The 19,738-nt window shown below is 39.5% G+C and overlaps 1 protein-coding gene across 2 annotated transcripts in view; it reads right to left on the bottom strand.

Annotated features, from left to right (window-relative positions):
* Window positions 1–19,738, bottom strand: part of LOC111338999 (uncharacterized) — a 28,086-nt gene that overhangs the window by 6,036 nt on the left and 2,312 nt on the right. Inside the window, exons 2-24 of one of the 2 annotated variants that reach the window (XM_022945573.2) lie at window positions 19,489–19,731; window positions 18,892–19,100; window positions 18,136–18,255; window positions 17,638–17,856; window positions 16,186–16,382; window positions 15,071–15,250; window positions 14,460–14,603; window positions 13,140–13,184; window positions 12,394–12,465; window positions 11,636–11,777; window positions 10,541–10,715; window positions 9,895–9,956; window positions 9,146–9,199; window positions 8,691–8,776; window positions 8,497–8,580; window positions 7,887–7,969; window positions 6,631–6,794; window positions 6,437–6,498; window positions 5,462–5,533; window positions 4,355–4,429; window positions 1,692–1,861; window positions 787–913; window positions 532–613 (exon numbers count right to left, since the gene is read on the bottom strand). In XM_022945573.2, the coding sequence (XP_022801308.2) occupies window positions 532–613; window positions 787–913; window positions 1,692–1,861; window positions 4,355–4,429; window positions 5,462–5,533; window positions 6,437–6,498; window positions 6,631–6,794; window positions 7,887–7,969; window positions 8,497–8,580; window positions 8,691–8,776; window positions 9,146–9,199; window positions 9,895–9,956; window positions 10,541–10,715; window positions 11,636–11,777; window positions 12,394–12,465; window positions 13,140–13,184; window positions 14,460–14,603; window positions 15,071–15,250; window positions 16,186–16,382; window positions 17,638–17,856; window positions 18,136–18,255; window positions 18,892–19,100; window positions 19,489–19,731 (2,867 nt within the window). The remainder of the gene's footprint in view (window positions 1–531; window positions 614–786; window positions 914–1,691; window positions 1,862–4,354; window positions 4,430–5,461; window positions 5,534–6,436; window positions 6,499–6,630; window positions 6,795–7,886; window positions 7,970–8,496; window positions 8,581–8,690; window positions 8,777–9,145; window positions 9,200–9,894; window positions 9,957–10,540; window positions 10,716–11,635; window positions 11,778–12,393; window positions 12,466–13,139; window positions 13,185–14,459; window positions 14,604–15,070; window positions 15,251–16,185; window positions 16,383–17,637; window positions 17,857–18,135; window positions 18,256–18,891; window positions 19,101–19,488; window positions 19,732–19,738) is intronic. The other variant, XM_022945575.2, reaches the window with a different exon arrangement.

Raw genomic sequence — 19,738 nt, forward strand, 5'->3', positions numbered from 1 at the left:
AAAAAAAACAAACAAACAGGAAAAAAATGAGTGAAATTTAAAGGGAAAATCAGAAATTTGTGTTGCTGTTATTCTTTCACGTTTAGAAGGTGGATCGAAAGGTTTAAGTTTGAGACCCGACCGAGTCATAGCGTTCTGTCCTCGGGCAACATTTTACTCTCACAGGACCTATCTCCATCTAGGAATATCAAGACGTACCGGTGTATTATAATGGAAACCTAACGAAATACGGGGGAAGGGGGGGGGGAGGGATCTCTACAATGAAAATTTATCCCATCAGGGGGGGTAGCGATACTCTTATTTAACGATACTCCTGTTGGCTTCATGTTATGGAAATCTTATAAACTCCGGTAAACATTCAAGGTTCACAAACATTCAAGGCTCACAAAGATCACCCAGTATTTTTTTACAGGTAGGATGATAAGCTCACATTGGGGATCGACCTTAAGAGATGACTTTATAAATCAAGAAAGTTGCTCATCGTACAAAGTTTATGGTTCCATACTCTGTTGCGTGTCTGGACACTTTTACCTGCTCAATGGTGACCACATCTGTTTCCACTGAAATTGCCACGTCTCCTAATTCCGTTATATCGTCTCGAATTTTGTCCAACCTGTAGAATTCATAGCACATTTCTGAGAGGGCTAGTGGATCTGCACTACACCCAAACCTAGATTTCTGAATTTTACATAGCAATGCGCATCTATCGATGCACCAAAACGCTTTTTCTGTTCTGACAGAACAGAAGTAAATGTTTTTTTTGTTTTCTTTAAATTCATTTCATACCTATCCCTACGCCTGGCAGCTAAGGCAACTTTGGCGCCATTTTCTGCAAGTGCTCTAGATATTGCTTCACCAATTCCACTGGACGCTCCTGTTACTATGACAACCTTATCTTGAAGAGGCCTTGGACCTAAGAAACAGAATCGGGTTGTAGTGTTAGTTATCATGTCAAAGGGTATCAAACGAAAGTATACATGGACTCATTTGAAAGGATCTCAATGCCACGGCACTTATTGTGGCAGAGAAGAAAAATCAAATAACAGTATATATATCTTATTAACCAAGCGCGAGGGCCGCACTGGGAGAATATCGGCCCGAGGTCTTGACAGTACGGACCGAGCGCAGCGAGGTCCGTACAAAAAAGACCGAGGGCCGATATTCTTCCAGTACGGTCCCGAGCAAGCTTGGTTAATAAGAGATTTATTATACGACTGAAGTTCAAAGGGACACAGGTGCGGTATCATTCGGGACCATTCGAGACAGTGCCCGGTCCAATACTGAGAGAATATTGACCGGCAATAGAGCATTTTGATTGGTTGATTTTAGTTATTGGCCCTCTGACTGCCCGAGTCGTGTAATAAAAAATAATATGCCGCTGGTACAAAAAACACCAAAGTGGTAAAAATCAACCAAAAGGGACGAGAATGACCTGAGATGGATGTGATCAAAACGGATTGCTTGTATTTGGGGCTGCACTAAACGACGCAAAGGGATGAGAATCCACAGGTGTCTTTGCTGTGTCTGCCATCGTAAAATAATTTAGATGTAGGAATTGGTAGCCCTTCCTACATGCTTGGTAGCCGTTCCTACAACCCAGTACACGAAGCAGCCCTTTTTACAGAATAACCTCCAGTTTTTTGCTTGTAATTATGGCATTTGATGGCAAAGTTACTCTAAAATCACAGCACCTTTTAACCTGATCTTGATTCTCGGCAAAACACATTGGGCGGCCAAAGAGGAAAAGTAACTTGACAAAAGTTCGCCATTGAAGACAGGGAACCCAACTTTGAACCGCTCCATAACTCCTTTAAAATTTGTGGTAGTGTAAGTGCTCAAGTTGGACAGAAAAGACGAATCTCTGCAGAAAATAAGTATGTTGTTAGTTATATTATTTTATGTGAAATTTAAAGTGCTCTATTAGAGTAAAACCTTGGTTTTCCCGGGTAAATTTTGATTTTTAAATGCTGCAACCTGACTGGCTACGCAACTCACTGTCTACTCCGTAATAGATAATAAGTTCACCATTCGACTCCCAAGAGTGATTAGAATCTAATTTCTCTTTACCATGTCACCTCTGAATCACACAGTAAGGTCAGGAGAATTGTTGTAGAACATTTTAAAGGATTGCTATTTTGAGTATTTTCAGGTTTACCTTTTGTTTCGACGAGTCTCGCCTTTTTGCGTCTAAGTTGTTCATTTGGTAAATCTATAGTTTTGATCATTTATTTTTAGTGTGAGCTTGAACTTGGCTCAGTTCTTTCCGTGCTAGACATTTTAAACGCTTGTTGTGGTTGAGGATAATTAGTTTCATAGGTGGTCATGTTTGGGTTGGTAAAACTGACCTTGAGTTTTACCCACACTGAATATCCTGTTTTGGAAATTCCCACGGTCAGCTAACCCAAAAATGTCTGCGAATTTTTTTACATTAAATGCGAGGGCACTCCTTGCTGAAGTGAGAAGATAAATAGCTGCGGTCGTAGAATGTAGTAGCAACAATAGAAGAGTAGAGAATAAAGAAGAAAATTACAGAGTCTTAGTACCTCTTATTAATTCGCCAAGCGAGTGGTAAAAACCCCTCAACAGAATAAAGAAAACGATCCCCAACTAAAGAAGCTCTTGGTTGTTAAACAAATTCTCCTGGTCAATGCCTTAGGAAATGTATAGAGAAAAGTAAAGAGAATATGCATACTGATGCGGGGGTGTAAAGGGTCAGGTGTTTTGCTTATCAGCGTTCGGTTGTAAACAAAATAAAACAGCAACATAAGCCGGTCTTGTTGTTAAGTTTCGAAAGACTATTAGGTTTAAACGAAAATAATTAGATCACTCTCTCGCGACTTTTATCGCGTGATAATTGATTCTGGGAAACAATTACAAGACGAGATTGAATAAGCTCTGTACAAAGCAAAATAAATACATGCGCAATATCCTTTTTTTTCGCTCACAATAGAGAACATTCAACACTATATAATAATTTACTAGAAATTCTCAATTTTGATAACATCGTAAAATTTAAGACTTGCTATACACATAAAATTCTCAAAAAGAAAGGCATTCCAGCCATATTCTCTGATTTTATCGTCTCAGCTGTAGGTCTACACTCTCATAAAACTTGATATGCCACCGAAGGAAATTTGTATAGAACAAACATTTGCACAGACCACGGAAAATTTATGTTTAGATATAAGACGGTTCAAGTGCGGGAAAGGCGTCCCATCACAGTTAAAGTCCCTTACTGAACCTGCTTTTAGAAAGCAATATAAAGTATTTCTTCTTTCCAATGTAGATGTCACAGTATGCCCTCTAATTAAGATATACCTTAATTAGTATGATATTTGCTCTAGATTATGCTAATAATGTGCCCGTCAATTTTAATTTTGCAAATCTTGTTTTGTTTTTTTTTTTTTTCTGATTATATTCAAAACATCACAGGGGCCAACTCGAAAACCTTGGCTCCTTGGGCCACTGTGCGCATCCTCTCTAGATTTTCCATTTATTAATATTTAAACAATATTTTAAAAGTGCATTTCTATGATTATATATTCTGTATGTGTGAAAGCGTGGTTACCACCACCGACAACAGTCCCTCTGAGGACTAAACTCACCCGAACGATCGCACTACACTTTCACATGTTACCCCCGGGTTCAAACCATTTACTGTATTCTGTATGTGTAACATTAATTAATCTGAACAAATAGAATTTGCTGCCTTTCTATAACATCAAGAAATGGTTAGATATTCTAGTCTTCTCGGATGGGGACGAACAAATGGAGGTCCCGTCTCCTGCAGGGTTTGGGGTAGGAGACGTTAATTCCCCACGCACGAGATTACTGTGTGATGGATGTCCTCCCCTGGGTGGGATGGGTGGGTTTATAGAGGGCCATGTGTTAGAAAACTCTTTACTGGGTTAATCATGTATTTACCCTCTGGAAATAAAGAACATTGTATTGTATTGTATTGTATTGTCAAATAAAGTCGAAGTTAAAGTTGAAGTTGCTTCGCTCTTATCAATTAACAAGCAATAGACATCTGGAGACCATAATTTATTTGTTAATTGCTATGCTTTTTGTGAAAGGTAATATAAAGAGTGCTGTATCGCGCACCGAGCACAAAAAAGTATGTGCCCCGTAATCGCCTTTTGCTCCACATCTAACTGGCTGGTTAGAAGGAAATGGTTTCTATACAAATCACAGCAAGCAGCTTCAAAGGAAACCTAAAACAACTCCTCGAAAAAAAATTCGAGACTAGAAAAGTGCGTGGGAAACTAGACTCTATTGCACATGACTTTTCGCACGTGCGTGTTGGGTTAAGTCACCCGCTACACAGTCTTGACACAAATATGTGAATACTCACGTCATCCAGATATCGAGAAGGCGTTGCAGAGGAGCTAGTCCACGTTTTGGGTTCCCACTGCTGTAAGTTTCAATTCTGTTAACAGAAGCGTAGAAAAGTTAGAACAAATATCCATTGAGTACATCCATAACTATTAAGGCTACATAATACACTTTTTTTTCTCGCAGGTGATTCGCCTGAACACGCCACCCAACCATTGAAGAAAGAGAATATCCAGTTCCAAGAAAAGTATTTTTTCCAGATTTTTAAATTTGAGTTTTCAAAAGTTATCGGGTGATATGGATACTAATTTTGATCCCCTGGGCGGATGAAGGCAAAGTAAAAGTAAAGACTGGCAACACAATGACTCGGCCAGGGCAGAAACTGGACCTCACTTTTTCTTCACTTTCGACAAGCAAAGTGGGTTCTCCCAAACACCAGATACTTTGCGTGAGAAGGTATAACTGATAATTAGCATATATGGGAAGTTGGGATAAACGCTATGGGAATAAAAAAAGTTGCAAGAAAAACGATGGCCTCAATGAACATGCAAGGCTGGTTGTTCAAACTAAGTTAACCATTGATTAACAAAATCGCCAACCAAAACCGTCTTCAATTTAGCCAACGGCTCACCATCACGTTTGATTTGCCCATTTGGTAGTTCATTTGTGCGGGGACTGGTGCTAATCCAAGGGGATTAGTGTCATTTAAATACGCCCTTTGGTGTGTAAAGATGAGGTAATCGTGTAACCAACAAGAGAAGAGTGTACCAGAATTTTTGACCTTTGTAAAAAAAAGTGCAAATATTAATAAACTCTTCCATGCCAATTCCTGTATCGACGCCTAACCTTCTAATTCTTCACCTTCGACCACGAGTTCAAACCAAAGTTGAATTCTGAAAACATTTCTTTATTCTAAACAACCTACTTAAGAAGAAAACTTGATGTCCTCAGGGTTGTTTAAAACCCCAGAAAACGCGGTTAGACTGTTCGCCCGCACACGATATTTGCAAGACCACTACCCGTACATTTTTTACTCTGACAAGTTCAATCAATTTAGTCTACGAAGGATGCCGCATGTCAAGCTAAGAAATTTACATCAAGCAACAGCAATAGGAATACTTCTTACTTCTTACGCCATTCTGGAAAGGTTATCATCTCCAAAGGATATCCAAAAGTACGCATCCATTCAAACAACCATCTGCAAATATACGTCATAACTGGTCGAACTCTTCAGAGCGCTCTGACAAAGGGGTAACGCTTGAAACGTCAGTTTGGAAACTCGGTGGCAATTCACATTATAAACTCAGTTGATAAAATCAAATTACCTGTGAATACAGGCTACATTTGTAATTCCATTTGCCATCTGTTATAAATTTTTTCCTCCATGATTATCTCCGTTCGTTCTTAGTTAATCATTACCTCTTCCGTGTTTCTCTATGGCCGAGCTAAAATTTCACGCCACATTCAAGGTGAAACAAAATAAGCTTAAAAGTGCTCCCGCCTACAGATATGTCAGCCCTAGAAACTCTTTAAGATGGCCAAATTACATTATTAACTCAGTTGATCAAACCAAATTATCTTGTAATACCCCCACCGACGCAGCACCACGGTTTCTTTATAAAGAGCTTCCATGGGAACAAATAATCACAAATTAGGGGAGAAAAACAGGTGAAAAATAGGGGCGCGCAACGGGCAACTATAAAACGACAACCATCTTATTATGTAAAGTTTCTACTAACATCTCACTTTGTTTCATTGACGATCATTATCTGAAGTAAATAAACTCTAAAACATTGTAATTTCACTGCACGTCTCACGAGCATGGCACTTGGAATGGTAAGAATTGTCAAAATCATCCTTTAAGATCAGTCAATTTCTAACCTTTATCCAATGTGATAAAATTTTTCATTTACAAGTAAAAAAAGAAAAACCGAAAAATTTTACGAAAGATAATTTTTTTTTTAATAAGTCTCGAGACCAAAACGCCCTGTTCCGAAACATGCTGAACCTACTTTAATCAGGTCGCAATACCGATATCCATTCTCAGAGGGTTTCCCCTTTTTTCTACTTAATGCTTCTGAAGGGATTGCAGTGTACTTACTTTGCATTCAAAGGTTGTGGATTCACAATATGATAAACTTTCCCCAGTGTCGTAGACATTTCCTGCACGGCGCGATAGTGAGAAATGAAAGGAAATTCAATTAAATCCATATGGATTGGGTATTCTAATTCTTTTGAAGTGAAATTATGCTGGAGACGAGCTTAACAACTATCGATAAACATCAGAATTATTACCTGGGTCATTTTGACAATCATTTCGCTGGCAAAATCTACAGGATTCATCTCTATTTGCCAGTCAACAATAGGCGCAGTTAATGTTTCTGTGACTCCTTTAAAAACCAACAGCGTAAAATCGAGTGGGTTCCACTGAAAGTTTTTCCGGTCGCCTGCAAGGTTTCCTAAAGAAACAAATTATCGAATTAAAGTGGGTTTTTATATTCATACAAAAATTATTTTCAGTTTTGGTCGAGAACGACCGAAGAATGCAAAGATCATGGGATTTCGACACATGAACCCAAGAATTTAGCGTGACCATCATAGGATTTATTAGGTCAGTAGGATATCTTTCGAGAAAACAAATTAAAAGTAACATGATATAAACTGGCTGCATTTAGTGACCGTGGTAATGTTGAGTCGAATGAAAGTTGATCTTCGGCATTGCTTTTCAATACAAACCGTGCTGGGTTCGTGCAATGTGGCAGGCCTTTCGGACTTTAATTTGTGTTCAGTGAAATCCGCTGTCCCTCAAAACAGCCAGTTTGTTTCACGTTCGACAAATCAGTGGCACTACGTTCGTAATAACCTCAAGAAATCTCGTTGGAGGTATAAGCAAACACAAACGGAATTTTTGCGTGAAAGCTATAGAAAATTAGGTCTTCTGTTCTTAGGCTTGCTAATTCTAGTGCAGAAAACTGTGCAGTTTTTGCAATTATGGAGAATAAAACGGCAAGGAGATATTTCGTTGCAATAATTTCTGTTCGTAGATGACAACGATAGGTAAAAATTATTATTGTTATTTTATGCTACTATTGGGTTCTGAAGGTTAAAGTTCGACATTAAGAAGATCGTTCTTTCACAGGTGTGTTATGTCTTGACATGTTTTCGTAACCGAAAGACGCTGTTATCTGCATTTACGTGTAAAACTAATTGAACAACTGTTGGTGTCTCGACCAGCAAGGGGATTGTCGCTTGTATCACAAAAAAAGGATGGGAACTTCATTTTTTTTTTTCATTAAAATACTGAGCAGGATGTATCTTCTAACATAACAGTCGTAAGCGGTTACATTTTATATATTTTTTCGGTTTTTTTATTTTGTGTATGTGTGTTTTCTAATGAAACCAATTCTTTTATTTATCTTCCCAACAAAATGTTAACGAGTGTTACCTTGAAAAAGTTATCGAAGCAAAGCCCAGTTACTGACACCAAGTTTCGAAAATGGATTTTCAACGTTAAAATTAACACTCTAAATAAAAGACCGTGTTATCCATACCTAATCTGTAGATGACTACAGGCAGGCCTTGAGTCCTGGCTCTCAACACAAGTTGTTCTGCTACCCATTTGGATTGAGAGTACCTGTGCATCGACATACACCCATTAGCAGTTATGAGATTAAGTTCACATTCGTGCTAAGTGGCCCGTCCAGTCGAAGCTTATCCCAGTTTCGACAGCATGCATGAAACAACTAAAAAATTGCTTCTCTCCCTGGATGAGATGGCAGTCTAACGCAGGTTACACCTCCCCCCTCCCCCCTCCCCCCTCCCCCGCCAGGTACCCAATTATACTCCAGAGTGGAGAGGGCAGAATGAAATTAAAGTATTTTATCCAAGAAGACAACACCAGGACCCGGCGAGGTCCAACAGTCGCTTTAATAATTGTCTTAAAATTGTTTGAGGTTGCTAGCGTTCCCAGAAGACTGTCCTATCCCGCACTCAACACTCAGTTTCGTCGATCAGGGCCGTTACTTACACACATCTCGCTCCGAGCTTGACTTACGCAGCTAAACTTGTAAGTAAATCATGATCAGTCGTTTAATGCCAAGAAAATTGGCATAAGGCTCCGTTGTTTGCCGGGTTAAAGAGAGAAACAACGTTTCAACTCACCCATCCTCAAGTTGCGATGCATATTGCATCATGTCTGCATCTTCAGAACAGTTTGACAATCCGTGCGGAAACACAGCATCCGTGCTATAAAAGAAGAGAGTACTCTTACTTAAGTTGGTGAATCACGTTGAAGACTTTTACACAAAATTGAATCACCGAATGATTCAATGCACGATTGAAAAAGGGAAGCATACCTGATATAATGAAGAGGTTTAATTTTACTGGTACATGCGAAAAGAAGGACATTTTGGGTTCCTTGAACATTCGCTCCTCGCAAAGCCTGTGAATTGTAGGGGAAATGATATGGAACACTAGTAACAGTACAAAAAAGGCAAAATAGGAAAAAAAATTAAGTATGGAGGCAATTTATTAACTCACTCATTCTTCATATCTTAACCGTTTGATAGTGCAGTTTACAGTTGCATGCTTGGTTGCCAAGCCTTAACACAGGAGTGAGGCTAGGGGCGACCTTGTTATGATACAAACCTTGCTGCACCTTTCAAATGTAAATTACTTTGTTATCATGCGAACTAGATACTAGTCTCTATCACAACAAGGTCACCTTCAGCCTCACTCTAAATCAAAGGCTTGGCAACTAAGTCTGTAAAATGGCTTAATGGTCAACTTGCATAAAATATGAAAACTGTACCTGATAAGGATAAACCATGTTCACTGCCGCGGCAGCATGAATAATGAAGTCAATCTGTAATGAAAAACGTGAAAAACACAGGCAAAGAACGCGCTGGAGGGAGCCCTGGATCTGTGATACTCTAACTTGGTCACATAAACCGACGAAGCCGGCAAAGTTAGCGAAGACGCTAAAATAATCCATTACTCAATGCAACTATCTTAGATCAAAGCTCAACTGCAGACACCACTAGCTTTAGAGAGGTGTTCCACGAGGGGCTAACAAAAAAACTTTTGGTTAACTTAATTCCTCAAGTCACAATTACAATTTTGATACTAGTAAATAATTTTGATCAATCAACGATATCTTAAAGTGAAAAAATTGCTATAATCTAGTTTAAGAAATTATGTTGAACAAATGTTTTTCTTAACGTATTGTAATCATAGTAACAGTAAATCGTCTGTAGGTGGCAAGAATGTATATTCCATCAAATCAGAGAACAAGGTTCTAAAGACTTAATACAACTATCAGTGTTTTCAGGAGATTGTTTGTAGCGGGCCATACAAATATGTAACCGCAAAAGTACAAGATGATCTCAAATAAGAGATTGACCAAGTAGCGATTGTGTCTTGTTTTGTATCGAATTAGCCTCGAATCTAAGTCAGTATCCCGGACCAATCAAAGAGTGTAGTACGACAGAACCAATGCAGTCTTAGATTACTTTCAAAACTCTGTTGAAAAATGTTCCGCTGCCACATAAGTATTCATACCTCGGATGACAAGTGCACATATTCTTCTTCACTCATTCCCAGCTTTATCAGAGAAACATCACCTGAACACAAAGAAGTAGTTGGTAATGACGAGCTTATGCATGTTTATTCCATGCTCTAGGTAAATTCTGATGGACTGCTTGTTTCTCCTTCCAAATTGTCTCGTACTCCATAGTAAAACACAAGGAGAACGTAATGCTGAGTCACAAGTCACTTAAATCTTCATATTCCAAGCACGCTGCAGTTTATCGCGCTAAAAAAAACAGGGCGATTACGTACCCAAAATAAACACGCACAAATGAACGAAAAAAAGAAACACAAAAATATTTATCAACTAAAGGAAACCTTTATAAGCCCCGGGATTGGCTGGAGCTTGTCAATGTAGACTGTCGAAAGACCGGCCAATCAAAACAAAGAAAAAGATCGCAAAGAGCCGATGAGAACTCAAAGAAAAATCCCGTCAGTTACCTAAAGCGTGGGAAAACGCGTTTGATCGAGTAGCGAGTGCTTCAACCGATTCGTTGATAAGACAGTGTGTGTTTTGTGGACCATTATAAAGCGAACTAAATCAAAATCATTACAATCCTACAAAACTTTCGACACTCAATTGGAAAAGTACTCTTAACCTTAGGGCTGAGACACGTACCTTTCACAAAAGTAACTCTGTGCTCAAAGCCATAGTCCACGTATCGCTCTTCTTCAGTCATTTGCTGACGATCGTTTGTTTGTGGCAATATCTTGAAACTCTGCAGAGCTTTCTTCAACCTTTCTTTCCCATCTCTACCACCAGGTCGCTCGCGCACAACACAGAAAATGTGAACCTGCAGCAAAAGAAATATTGTGGATTGATCTCGCTATTTTAAAATTCAGCACAATGCAAACGGCAAGTGAAGACATAATAATCGTAGGTAAGGTGCAATGAAATAAATTGTAGAAGGAAGGCCTGAAAAAAATCCAGGCTGCGACGGGATTATAGAACCCGGCAGTGCCTCCCAGATACTAGTTGGGTGCTATTACCAACTGAGCGAAGAGGCCACTCCTTGGGGAACGAAGAAAATTTTCGTCATTGGAAATTGCGAGCAGATTTCTCCACAAGAAAGAAAAGCCCTCTAAAATTTGCATCGTTCCCAACGTGTGGCTTTTAGCTCAGTCGGTAATAACAACCAACGTTGAGTAGTTGGTCAAATTGAGTTTATTTCGAATTGTGATACAGTGATGCTAGTAGCAGAGCGTGTCACAGCCTTTTGGGATGTGATCGTCACATTAATGTGAAGAGTTATATTTTTGTTCGGTTACTGATTCGCTCCACTTGAAACAGTCTCTGTTTAAATGTCAGTCACAGCAGTAGCCCTTTTCAACCCTTTTCCGGACAGCCCTTCCCGGACTTTAAAGGACCTCACAAGTCCGTGAAGTATCAGTCAGTTTGTGTCTATTTAATGGGTAAAAATCCGGTACATTTTCCCGTACGAGATCTCGTAACTTGAGTTGTATGATCTTCAAGAAGTCAAATTATCCTTCACAAATGAGGAGTTGATCCTAACAGGTTAAGTGCATTTTAAATCAGTGCAGAAAAAGTAGACTGGAAATATACAAGCCGTTTGATGTGAATAACCCACTTCCGAAAAACCTCTGGCCTCTTGTTTAAAACGAAAATTCATTTTCGCAAGAATGTTGAGCACCAGGCTTCGTTTTGAAAAAAGAGGCCCAAGGTAGTTCGGAAATGACTTGAGCCCGTACCTACCTTTGTCAACCTGATGAGGTCCCTAAGCAGGAATACTCCCAAAAATCCAGTAGCGCCTGTCAACATAACACGTCCCCTGTTCCAGCGACGCAAGTTCTTGAAGTTTCCAGAACGCCAAAACGCTCTCAACATGATATCCATGCTGTTCAGTTTAAAAAAACACGACAAAGGAGTTTTAAATTAAGCAGAAAGACAGCGGTCTGGGTCAGTGTCTCAGGCACAGACCTAGATCTTTCGATCAACGAATTCCAGCGAGCTAACAACTATAATCTTGGACTTGAAATTGTGATGGAAAATTCGTAAAAGCAACGCATCCTGGTTATAAATTCACACAGCAAATGAAGTCTTGGGAGTTCATTTCCCTTTTAATGTTGAAGCAAAAATGATAAGCAACAAAATTTTCCAACCAAGGTTGTAGCCCATCGCATGATTAGTAAAATACAACTTAAGGAGGCTGGATATAGTTTCTTTGGCGCGCACAGACTGGGTTCTAATTTACCCGGGACTTTTAAAAGTTGCAACAAACACACAAACAAACAAACATGGCGACCAGTTTAAATATCTTGCATCAGAAAAGTGAAAAACTATATCCAGCCTCCTTAAACCAAGGATAAAATCGAGTCACATCAAAGTTTGTTTTATTTTCTAAACGTTTCACTAATTTTTGCTTCAGGTCCATAGCCTCGTGCGTTAATTAACGTAGCAAAAATTTGCAAGGAATAAGAAGTTCCAGATATAATGTTTTATCAGATACTAACTTCATAATTCCCTCGGCAGCTGAATGGTAATTAACTTCCTCCAGAAGGTCAACCTTGTCCACAGATTTATCCCTAAAATCAAGGATTTGCAAAATAAGGCGATTCTTTCACTCATCGTAAAATCCATGAAGCAAATTGACCTCAAGGTGATTCTAGTAGAAAATCTCACGTTTTTATCGTGTGTGAGTTTGTTGAAGCCTAATCAAAACTTGACCTGGTGCGATTCATTTATTAGATTCGAGCAGTTCTCTCAAACTCGTATACTTTTGTCTTTGTAGAACAGTAGGAAAATATCACAATCTTTTTAATAAAATAGATTTCATTCGACCTGCGGGTGAAAATAAAGCAGAGAAATGATCATCGCAGGCAGACTGCAATTTAGGAAATTGCAGAAAAGTGAGAAAAATCAGGTTTCGATGGGATTCGAAACAGGCCTCCTCCCAAAGTACTAGTTAGGCGCTTCTTGAATATCTTTTTGGCAGTTATTATGTAGTCATAGAAAATAAACCAGGATTTAATTGCCTTCACTTCACTACGCCATTGCTCTAAAAGCCCACTTCTTCTCTCAACCGGTAATATGCAAAACTCAAAACAATCACGACTTGTTCTCTCACATCAGTTCCCGTGCCAGATACGCGTGTTTTCTTTCCATGTTTCCCTTGTTTAGATTAGTTGCAGTGATTCAGTGAATTTGTATTGCGCTCGATAAAACTTGCATGCATGACCCATTACAACTGTAAGAATACCTTATGCACGAACAGCTTTCTTTCATCTTCGTCCTAGCATCTTCACTGATTACAATACAATATTACATTTTAATATTATCCCCATTATCACTTCAGACCCTTAATGTTATTTTATGCGATGTAGTTTTAAAAGTTAAGTTACGTTAATATTTAATAAAGATGACTGATCGATATGATTTTGGTTGAGCAATTCAACAATAATTACAAAGTATAATTCAATTACGTTGTTCTGCAGCATTTTGTAACATCAAACGTTGCTACAGAATGTGTGGGTTATTACAAAATGCCTCGTTATTACAAAATGTCACAGAACATATGTCTTCAGTTCTATCGTCTTAATCGAGTTGGGGAAGGCTATAGATTATGCAGGTTTGTTATACACAATAAACGCTCTTGAAGGCCGCACTCATCGTAATTAGCCCCCTTTCCTTAAAAAACCTCATCTAAATTATCAACTTTCTCCTCCCCTCCCCTCCCCTCCCCTCCCCTCCCCCCTTCTCCTCCTCCTCCTCTTCCCCATTCCCCCACGGCAGAAACTCTTTAATAGTGGCACTGTTGCTCGAGTAATGAAGCCGTGTATAGTATTCAGCTATGATGGTCCACCACTCAGTTTTGAATAAGGACGCCTCCTTCACTAAAAAGCCCCCTTCCTAACGAGGCTCTTTTTGGAAAACCATGGACATTTATCCTTACCGTGGTGGGACTTATTGGAACATTTATGGTGGTGAAAAGGATTGCTTAAATACAGTGTCAAATGTAGAGGTAATTAATTATCAAACAGTTTTGTTTTAGTTGAGTCTGGTTCAGGGCTAAGTTTGGAATTCTTGATTTTAATTTCAGAGCATTTTGTACATTAGACAATCAAGTCTTCATTCATTACACTGATAATTTAGATATCATTCAAGTTCATTTCAAAGAGTAATGTTTAGGAGTTAAGTCTTTGTGATATACTAAGAACATGCCATAAATTCTTTTAAAAATCATTACCATTGGTAACCTCTTTGCAGTGTCCATTTTCTCAGGAAAAATCCCTTGCATTAGTGTTAAAAATTTCAGCAAAGCTTTAAGTACTTAGTGGTAAAGGATTCGAATATGATTTGTATTTTCATTAAAAATCATTCAATCATTGTTTCATTCAATAAATTAATCAATAATTAATTTGAACAAACTACCCTAGGAGAAGTATGTCCATTACAAATATATACCAAAATGCATAAATGGCATAAAGTATATATGAAATTTTCTAAAATGGACACAACTAAGTCACTGGCATGTTGATTGGATAATGACAATGGTAAAACGATACATCAACGCGCTTACCTCCTGCTAGTGTTGACCTTAAGTTGATCAATCGTCTTGGCCATGTCCGCTACTGTGGGGCAGTTGAACAGGTCGTGGACTGTCAAGTTGACACCAAACTTGTTATTCACTTTTACCAGCAGTTGTGTCACCAAAAGAGAATGTCTACCAAAATAATTTGGAAAATCAGTAAGGGAAACATACTTCACATTATTAATAAACCAAACTAAGCTCATCTTGGCGGCCAATTCATCAGTTTGCTTATTCTTCATTCCATACGATTACACAGATTTAATCCACACTTGATCTTAAGCATCAAAATCGAAATCGTAAAGTAAACGCTACTCGAGCGTGAATTTATGATACAATGCAAAGAATGGTTTCAAGAGAATTCAAACTGTGTTCAAATTGGCGGACAGCGTGGAAATTAGCTTTGCCGATGGAAACAACCTCAAAAAAAGAAGAGAAATGGGTTTTGTTAGTGAAGCCTCGTAACAAGGACCTCTGACGAAATAAAGCACCGTTTCTGTCTAAATCCAAAAATAACTTTCGTGTAATCGACGTATCCCAGCTTAAGGCTTTATTGTTCCTCTCTTTTCCTTTATTTCCTCTTGACATTCTACTGAGCTTACCCTCCTAAATCAAAAAACCCCTCTTGAACATCAATGTTGGGTAGGTTTAATAATTCACACCAAAGCTTAGCGAGATCGTGTTCTGTTGGAGTGCTGGGCAAACTTTCCTCTTCAGTTCCAGATGAACCAATGGCAGGTAGTCTGTTTTTGTCAAGCTTTCCCGCAGGCGTCACAGGAATACTAAAAGATTGCAATTGAATAATAAGAATCACTGTAATAGAAAACGTTAGGAAGGAGGGTTATAAAAAGTTGCAATCATTTCTAAAAGCTGGGGTAAAGACTTGATGCAAGAATGACTTCCCACTACAAGAGCTGGCAAGAGGCAAACCAGTTGGCTCTATGTGGCCAAGGAGTTGAACCCAGGCAAACCCAAAACAAACCCGATGATTAGCAGGGTGGCGGACTTGAACCCAGGACCACAAAATTACAAGACCACTCGACCACCTCTTACTCTTGTTAAACGTGGCGTAAGTCTATCGCAGCATATCCAACACAAATTCCTAGGATTTCCCTAAAAGATATCCTCACGATACCTTAAGCCACAGCGAAAGAAGCGACCATTTTTTCTTATAGGGACATAGTGACATAGTTTATAGGGACGTGTTCTTTATAGGGACATGCTAATCATGAAATTACTTATAGTACGGAGATGCATTGCATTAGAAAGAGCCATTGACCTTAGCCTAATGATCGAAAGAAAATTACACCAATCACTAGGTAGCCTGCAGTGCAGGCGTTCTATTAGGGCGAGTTAACGTTAAGAAGCGCGCGACCGTTTATTTAACCGGCCATGTTTAATTTGGAGTTAGGGTCGACGGTAGGGGAAGGGAGCGGGTCATTCCCCCACTCCAGCCCCTCTCCTTATTTTTGACCGTCACTCACCCCATTGGTACAAATTTCTTTCCCTTCTCAGCCTTCCTTCCATTTAAATCAAAGATGGCGGCCATTTTTCGCTAAGAAGATACTGAGCACTCCGGCGATCGCTCGCCCAAATTACGCCTGCTCTGCAGAATAATCACTAGGTTACAAGTCATCATCAGAAAAGAGGAGGATTTCCTTTAAGCTGTCTCACCTTTATATAACATCCACTTTACAACCACTGAAATTAAACTAACCTGGCAAGAAGAACAAAATGTGATGGTATCATGTAGAATGGAAGCCTTGTCTTCAGAGCAGCTCTGATATCTTTCTTGTTAGCTTTCCCTTCTGGAACAACATAAGCTGCCAGGTACTTATCTTCACCTTCATCTCCGTGGGCTACCACAGAGCATCCATTGACCATGGGTAGCTGCAACAGGGCAGCTTCAACAGCCTGTTAAAATACAACAATACAATACAAATTTTTATTACACGACTCGGGCAGTCAGAGGGCCAATAACTAAAATCAACCAATCAAAATGCTCTATTTCCGGTCAATATTCTCTCAGTATTGGACCGGGCACTGTCCCGAATGGTCCCGAATGATACCGCACTTGTGTCCCTTTGAACTTCAGTCGTATAATAAATCTCTTATTAACCAAGCTTGCTCGGGACCGTACTGGAAGAATATCGGCCCTCGGTCTCTTTTGTACGGACCTCGCTGCGCTCGGTCCGTACTGTCAAGACCTCGGGCCGATATTCTCCCACTACGGCCCTCGCGCTTGGTTAATAAGATATATATATGTGCACGATCCTCGCAGTAAAGCATTATTTAAGCAATAGTGAAAATAAGTCCCGAAAAAATTCAGGCCTGTACGGGATTCGAACCATTGACTTCTGCGATACTAGTGCAGCGCTCTATTAATTGAGCTAACAAGGCAACTCGACATAAACTTGTACGATGATAAATCAAACACAACCAATATAAATTAGGAAATACATATCTGGACTGCGGTCATGAAACGTACATGTGCACGATCCTCGCATTAAAGCACTATTTAAGCAATCGTGAATATAAGGCCTGAAACAACACACCCGTCACTTAAGATGAATTGGAGCTAAAAATCTATGATAGAAACAATCTAGAAGATTATGAAAAAGGGAAACGCAGGCACCCATGGTTAATGTGCCCTCCCACCGAATGGTGAGCGTGATCAAGTCAATAGGTCGTGTTTCCTGAGCAAGACATCAGTCTACCCATGCTTTTCTCTTCCAAATAGTAGACATCTTCAATAGCAGACTTTCGGCAGAGGTAAAAATGATAAAATGGTGAAATGCTAGATCAATGGAAATCAACAAATGGTAAACACCACAGCGTGGTGTTTACCATTTGTTTTATAACATCACATTGATACATTGTAGCAAAAGAGTTCTCTTTTATTATTTAACACTGAAATCTTACGTGATCAGAAAAAACAAGGGCATGGAAACTAGTCTATGCATTTGCTCACGTCAGCAGCGTACACCCATAGTAAAATGGTGGACACTGAATTGACCAATCAGAGCGTACGTTTTACTTTAGTTATGTCATAAATCTGCAATGGAATGCCTACGATCATGGGGAGTAATGAAATACTCCACGTTCATTTTTGATTGACGCAGTCGCCTCTCAAGCTCTTTACCTCGGTTACAACAACCATCATTCCCACCTGTATTTCAATGCTGTATCCTCGGATTTTTACCATTGTATCACATCTGCCACAAATCTCTAATAACCCAGATGATAGCAAGTATCCCCAGTCCCCTGTCCTGTACAGCCGCGGACCAGCAGCTTTTGGCACTTCATTTGGACGCTCTATAAATCTGGAGGCATCTAATTCTGGTCTGTTCAGGTAGCCCTGAGCTAGTGTGGGCCCTCCAACAAAAATCTGAAGGAAGAAGAAAACCATCAGGATAAGACGGATTTCAAACCATCTCCATTGCTATGTTAAATATCTGCTATTTATTGATCGCACGTTCTCGTGGTGATAAAACTCTCTGTGATTTTTGATATTGATGTATATCTAATTGTGACACATAAGGGATTTGAGGCCTTGGTCTAAGTTTTGCTTCACTCAGGTTTTGTTCATTTGTCCTGTCTTTGGATCGAAGTAAAAGTGCTGCACAGACACCCACCCCCCCCCCCCCCAAGCTTCCTGGGTTATTACCTCTCCTGATAAACCCACTGGAAGCGGTTTCAAATTCTCGTCCATGATCGACACATATACTCCTGGTAACAGTTTTCCGACAGGACAAAACTTCCGTTTGTTGTCGTCAGAATCTGAAAGCTGGCGGAAGAAAGTAACGTTCAGTCAGCAGTGGTCAATTAAAACAAATGCATCTGATCATCACAGCAGACATTTTTCACTCATTTCCATATCATTTCCGAACAAGAACACACGGTGAAAAAACACTCTAGACTTGTTGCTTCTCTTTAATCGCAACCATTAAATTAGAAGTAAAAGATTTAAAGATTTCTGTAAAAAAAGTGAAAATTAAGAAAGCTTTAAAATACGTATAAATGACAGTTTTTTTTTCTTTTCAGGCTCATTCTACAGAAAATACTTCGGCTAATACCTTCCCGTAAATGCTTATAGGAGATCGTAAAAAAAATCACGATATTTCAAGAGTTTTTTTAAGTGACCCAGAGATCTAGAACTGCTATTTAACGAAATAAAACTTTGTTTGTCGGGGTACCTTCATTCAGACTGGAACTACAAAATTTTGGTTAATTCAACAGGAAATATACACCAAATTGGAAGGGGGGGGGGAATAAAAGAAAAAAACAACTGAAAAAGAAAAGAACACAAGGATGCTTAATGATGAAGATTATCGTGGAAAGACTTAAGAAATGTAACCGAACGTTTTTAAGAAAACCGAAACAACTTGGCCTCATTACTTTCTGGGGCATAACGAGTACATACTTCACTTTGAAAAGGCATATTGGTCAGATCTGCCGTAGCCACGTCGTGGCATTCCGAGACGCTGTACAGATTCAATAGCTTTATCCACGGTAACGTTCTCATGCATCTGTCTCGAAGAGCTGTTGTCACCACCTCCCCACACAACCAGATGATTCTCAGAGAAGACAAATGACCGGGAAGATCACCATCTCCACAAGTTAATAGCGTCTCTAGAATTGTTGGGAACAATCACGGTCAAAACGATAACATATCCTTAATCCTACCGTGTCATTCAAATGGACTAGAGCCACCTTACAATGAGCGTCCCATCATAACTGAAATAACAATCTGTCATTTTAGGATGAACGTCAAAAATTGAGCAACTGCCAAGGGCGGATCCAAGGGTGGTTCGGGTGGTTCGATCGAACCCCCTAAATTTTCCCTCAAAATGCTGGAAATCATGTTTCCGAAGACCTAATTTTCAAAATCTTGAACCCCTCAGAAGAGGAACAATTCTCCGAACTCCCCTTGACTAAATCCTGGATCCGCCCCAGACTGCGCACTTACCCCTTCCTTAAAGGCTAAACCCGTCATCAGTTGACTGGTGAAATCACTTACCAAGAAGGGATGGAGTGAAGAGAACTCTTGTTATTCCATTCTTCTTCATAAACTTCAGCAGAAGATACGGATCATAAATGACTGAATCAGGAATGAGATAGAGGGGTATTCCCTTCAGTAGAGGTCGCAACAGCTCCCACACAAAGAAAATATTACAAGCCACTCGGTCATCTGCCTCGAAGGGAAAATTCTGAAACCTCCAGGTGTAAGAAAACACTGCACCACGATGAGGGCAACATATCCCTGGAAA

This window comes from Stylophora pistillata, chromosome 9 (genome assembly GCF_964205215.1).
Source record: "Stylophora pistillata chromosome 9, jaStyPist1.2, whole genome shotgun sequence".
Classification (NCBI taxonomy): Eukaryota; Metazoa; Cnidaria; class Anthozoa; order Scleractinia; family Pocilloporidae; genus Stylophora; species Stylophora pistillata.